The sequence below is a fragment of the Diadema setosum genome, chromosome 14 (assembly GCF_964275005.1).
Source record: "Diadema setosum chromosome 14, eeDiaSeto1, whole genome shotgun sequence".
NCBI classification, from domain to species: Eukaryota; Metazoa; Echinodermata; class Echinoidea; order Diadematoida; family Diadematidae; genus Diadema; species Diadema setosum.
In genome coordinates this window covers 3,820,870-3,826,869 of record NC_092698.1, presented here as the reverse complement: position 1 = coordinate 3,826,869, position 6,000 = coordinate 3,820,870, and the positions used below count along the sequence as shown (strand labels likewise).

General features: G+C 41.4%; 1 protein-coding gene across 1 annotated transcript in view; it reads right to left on the bottom strand.

Moving 5' to 3' along the window:
- Window positions 1-1,642: 1,642 nt before the first annotated feature.
- The window catches only part of LOC140237967 (uncharacterized), a 46,311-nt gene continuing 41,953 nt past the window's right edge, over window positions 1,643-6,000 (bottom strand). The window contains exon 2 of the mRNA XM_072317898.1: window positions 1,643-1,938. Coding sequence (XP_072173999.1) covers window positions 1,643-1,938 — 296 coding nt within the window. The remainder of the gene's footprint in view (window positions 1,939-6,000) is intronic.

Here is a 6,000-nt window from a genome sequence, read left to right as displayed (position 1 = left end):
AAGATAATCGAATCGTGAACTCTACTGTCGTGGCACGAACCGAGACTAGTAGGTAATTTAACTATAGAATCTCGTGTGTGTATTAGGAGTAGCATTAGATATAATACGGCTACAATGATACAATTCATTTCTCTCAACGGGATTGACCATTATAGGGAACATTCCGATTCCACGTCCTTCTTCGGTTCCGTTTTGCCTCTACAGGCATACACAAAAATTGTCATTTAGCTTCCACTCCATTTCTGCGTGCTTAATTACGCCTCGTGTTCTCTTGAGGGGTAAATCCCTATTCTTCCCATGGCTAGTAATTTGACCCCAAAGTAATGTGAATGAAACACGTGCTCTGACTTCGGAAATGCATTTTTGTATGCGTCGAGTCACCGTCTTTACCTTCTGTGTTGTATTATACACGACTTTGACTGGGAACAAGACTGAAACCGTCTGGACTGAATTAGCGTTGTGTATACATTGCGCACACTGGTTCTGATGCTAAGGGGAGACCTCCCTCACTCAGTGCACAGAATCTCAGACAGCCGGTCACCTAGGATAGAACACGGAGATGCTTGGCGCTCGTACACGTTATATGCGTGTACCAAGCTCATCGATCAAACAGCAGCCATTTTGGCTAACGCAAGGCACCATTCCCCCACCCCTCCTGTATCTCTCTCTCTCTCTCTCTCTCTCTCTCTCTCTTTCTCTCTCTCTTTCTCACATCTGGCTAGTTCAGGGTGTTAGAAGCATCGTGTTTGCCACACCACGTTCTAGGTCGACCTGCTCCTAGCTTTACCAATCTTCAGCGTTGCACTGTTGTGAGCAGGACGCTGCTGCTTGAAGGGGTCGATGCAACTTGGTCCCCGCGGAACGGCGGCTCCACGCCTCGGGGGCCGGTCGGCGAGGATTGTTTGCCTCAGTCGACTCATCACTGCTTAGATCGCCTCATCCCTTTCGTTTCATTTTAATGGGCCATTTGTTTTATTGAAACATCTTATAATTCATTTAGAATTGTTTCCCTGCCTCCGTTCCACTTTATCCCTCCCTCTCTTTCTCTCTCTCTCTCCTCCTCGACTCCCACACTCTCCGTGTGAGATAATGTGCACCGAGTCCTCGTGCCCTATTCCCAAGCCGAGGGCTCTTTTTTTTTCCCTCTTTGCCAGACATTCTGACGTGCTTGGTCGCCGTGTTCATCTCTCAACCACGATGCACGGGTCGATTCCGACTCCATCTCGTCCCCCAATACCCAGCGGGGCCTGTCTCGCATCCCAGCCTAGTCCGTGCGCGGCATTCCAAGGTTGCCGCTCATTGTTAACGTCAAGCTACTCCACACACGATATCTACTCTTGATATTAATACTCTCATTACACGAACATGAGGACAGGGTATCCATTGACTATAATCACAATAATCATGAAGAAGAGAAAATGTTTGTTTGTCTTATCAACAATATAATACAAGTGCAAATGTTTATGTTTGTGTCCACTGTCTTTTGAATGAAGTCCGTGGCACTCACCGCTATGACAGTTGTTGTTGGTTTTTTCTCCAGATAGAAGAGGAAAAAATCCGAATCCAACTGCCAGGGCGGTATTCGGAGGGTCCCAGCTTTAACCAGTTCTTTATTCTTCCTCCGTGGTGAGGGGGCGTGCTATCAGCGCATGGTCGCCGGCGGCGTCACCGTCGCTCCGGCCAGGTTCGCCGCAGCCTCCTGGCTAATGAGTTGGGAGATGCTCTTTACGTTGTGCTCCTTTTTCCACTTCATCCGTCTGTTCTGGAACCAGATCTTGATCTGTCGCTCCGTCAGCCCCAGAGCGTGTGCGATCTCGATGCGCCGCCGTCTCGTTAGGTAGCGGTTGAAGTGGAACTCCTTCTCTAGCTCCAGGGTCTGGTAGCGGGTGTACGCCGTGCGCGACCGCTTGCTCGGCTCCGTTCCGTTCACTGCCGCCGCTGTTAGGGATGTCATGATCGATGGAAGGTCCCGGTTGTCATGAGAGATAGATAGATAGATAGATAGATAGATAGATAGATAGATAGATAGATAGATAGATAGATAGATAGATAGATAGATAGATAGATGGATAGATAGATAGATAGATAGATAGATAGATGGATAGATAGACAGATGAAAAGATAGATTGTTAGATAGAAAGATGGATTGATAGGTAGATAGTCAGGAAGGCAGATAGACAGACAGACAGATAAATAGATAGATATATAGATAGAGATAGATAGATAGATAGATAGACAGATAGAAAAAATAAATAGAAAGATAAATGGATAGAAAGAAGGGTAGGTAGATAGATAATCATGAAGATAGATAGACAGATAGACATAAAAATAAATAGGAAGATAGATGAACAGAAAGAAAGATATATAGATAAAAAGATGGATAGACAGACAGATGGATAGATAGACAGATAGAAAAATAGATAGATAGACAGATGGAGAGATAGATAAATAGGGAGAGTTGGGGAGACAAAAAAGATGAAAACAATGAAGACACGAGGACTCGAGTGATATCATGATAAATGCCATGGCAAATCCTATGACAACAGACTAGAGCAGCAATAAGTAGGCTTACTCTGGAAATAACGTCACCAAGCTGCAATACCTATTCAAAAAGAACGTCAGTTGTTGCTGAATTATTAAACTTTTGTTTTTAAAAAGCAGAACAGCGAAAGATTTGCCAAATCACTATGACGCTATTATAAAATGGAAACAAAAAATACTTTGCATGTTAGTGTATATAGTATAATCAATAATGCGTAATGATTTCCGTTTTCAATCTCTACTATATTCACAAAATACGGACACAAAGTTTTCTCCCTTTCTCTAATCTCTCCCTACCCCCCCCCCCCCCCTCCTCTATATCTTTGAATGCATTATAGGGCTCAACATGAACTTTTTTCTTGTTTGGGCCACTAAAATCTACACATCTGACATTTTGGTAGACCGAAAAAGAAATGTATCTGCCCGAAATAACAGGAAAAATAACAACCCATATTGAATCATAATTGCTCCATCGGGCCACCAGCAGATAATCTTGTTGGAAATTGGGTGGCCCGACATCAATTTTAGTGGCCAAGGGCCATCGGGCCACAGCTAATATGTCGAGGAAGTGAGAAGTGGAAGTGAGACGACATTATTCTTCATATGACTTGTAGGTTCTATCAATTTTTCATTTCTATGTAGAAGACACGGCCAAAAGTTTCACGTCCTTGCGTAAGCACTGAGCACCACCGAGGAGCAGGGACATGTTTTAATACATCAAACATATAAGGCAAACATAAAGATAGTAGTACAGACACATCGCGCATTATTTTGTTATCATGCCAGGTTCCACTAACCAATTCCATCGCTGTGTATGAAGCACGCGATCAGGTAAATCATGAATCAATAAAGTAGCAAGTTATTTTGGGAGTACGCATGTAAAAAGTGAGTCACAGGTGTGAAAATAACTTTGGATAGTTAGCAAAACGTTTAGGGATAATAGGTTATGTGCGAGCTCATAGGTTTCCCATGGTTGAGGTTTCAATGTTATGCGGGTAACACGTACATCTTGTCTTAGGATGCTGGACAGGATACGAACCAAGAATCTTCTGTTGAAAAAGTCTAAACCTTCAACTACTACACCACAATGGACCCATGAAAATTATGAATATGACCAGCAGGAACAGATTATGTGTATATTACTCATGCCCACACCAATCCAGGGCCCTGTTTCACGAAAACAGGAACTACATCGGGCCAAACAAATGGGGCCAAAGTTGGGACAGATTCAGATCAGATCTAGTTGGGAAGGATACATAAACATCCAAGATGTGTTCTAGAACGTGATAAAATTGTGAAGATATTGTTCCCGAATGGTTTGATGAAACCGTTCTTAACTTCTGAGGAATGATTGATCATAAAATTGTTCCTAAGGTCAGTTGAACTGGAAGTAGGATTGGTTTTAAAGCTTCAATAGTGAAACTGTCCTCAGGTTAGTATAGAAAATGTTTCATGTGTCCCAAAAAGCGCATGCAAAGTGATGATCGTCATTGAGTTTGGATTCAATCTCTATTAAATGTATCGTGACCAAAAAACTTTCAGAATTAAAATGGAAAAAAAAAAAAGGAGCATCACAGCAGTCCAGGCGTCTGCCAGCGCTGCATGTACGTCAAACTGTCATCATAGCAAAACAAACTTGGAAATAGTCAAAATCGTTTCTGGATTTTTTTTTTTTTTAAAGATATTCATTCATCCTTTCACCAGAATATTACGTAATTGGTTGAGTCATTCATTACTTGTACCCTTTGTATCGTTATTTCAGTTATCAAAACTCTATCAAAACAGAGCAAAATTCAAAATATCAACTCATCATTATGGACAGTGATGGAAGTGATTTATCCCCCTCCCCTCTGAATTTAAACTCATTAAAGTTGGTTTCCTGTGGGAACATCACTTGTTTCAGTGTCCATTTCGGTTTGAATTCATTTCTGCATTTTCCATTAAAAAAAAAATCATACATGAATTAACAGAATATGCATCAGAACAAAAAAGCTAGATAATAAATTCACAGTCCAGTGTGTGTAATAATCACGAATAAAAATACGATGAAAGCGAAGAAATCGACGAATGCACTTATTTCCAGTTTGAGAGAGTTTGTGATTCAAGTTGAGGAGTCAGGTATTTTCCAACGAAAATTAACGTAGCGTTGATTCCAGCTTCTGTTCCATCTTTTTTGACAACCATGAACCTTTAGCTTGACACATATCCATACTTGACCACTTTCCTCTTAACCTACATGTCGCCCTTCCGAGTATGTGTTTTTCTTCTTCTTTTTTTTTTCGCAGAACGCTGGTGTAGACCGTTCGTCATTAATCACATCAATTTCCTTATGCTTGGCGGAGTGAGCCACTCTCCCTGCGATGCGCAGGTCCCATAACCAGGCGGATCAATTTTCAAAATGTTTGTCCTCTGGGAGTTTCCGTTTTCGATAATGACACCCAAGGCGCCCATTTATTTCGTTTTATTTCATTACACGAATTGGAAGTATACATTGAATTGCACGCACAATTTGATCCACTGCGCTGAAATTTGTCTCCCAGCGGTTAACAAAAAAAAAAAAAAAAAAAAAAACATCGACAACAACAACAACATTCAGACAAGGATAAACTATAAAAAGAAAAGAAAAATTAACTATAACTTTGGAGATAGAATGCCGACACGAAGTATTGAGAGATATAATATTCTAAAAAGAACTTTTTCCCCCGCTTCCTTTTTTCCCCCTCAATTCAGTATTTTGACGCCTTGATTGATTTGCTGCGTGAAGTCGTATTAATCTACTGCATCCATATCGGCAGGTTAATGAGTATTATGTCATCAGTTGCTAGGAGAATAATGGTGATGGCGAAAGGCGGAAGGTTGGCGATAGCTCAAGCAGTTAATTATATCGCAGAACATGAACGGGGTATGGACCATTGTGTCGTCGCTATACGCCACCGCGTCGTTGAGCGTGTGACGCGGCTCCGACCTGCAGAGTAGCCCCGCTCCGCTGGCGTCGAGCTCTGAACGTGTGGTGGCGTTTTCCCTTACTGATTTACGCTGCATCGTGCTTAAAATAAATACATACAGTTACATGGAATATGTTTTTCTTTTCCTGCTGGCAGAATCTTAACGCGAGAACCTTTGGTTTGACATCACGATGTTCAATAGGCTATAAGCCTGCGTTCTGAGGAACATTAAGTGAATATCATGCAAATGCCCCTCCATGTTAAAACATGACAACGTTATTCATCGCAGTGAGAAAAAAAAATTAATCCCCCCCCCCCCAAAAAAAATGCTTATGATGATATAACTAACATAACATCATCTGTCAAACATTTTCGAGTATAAACAAGAGCTATAGGAAAGTACACTATAAAGACAGCAACATCAAACGTTTGGCTTTAAAGGAGACCTCCGGATGATTTTCAGATTTTTACATTTGAACAACTATAAATTAGTTATACTGAGGACAAAATTTCA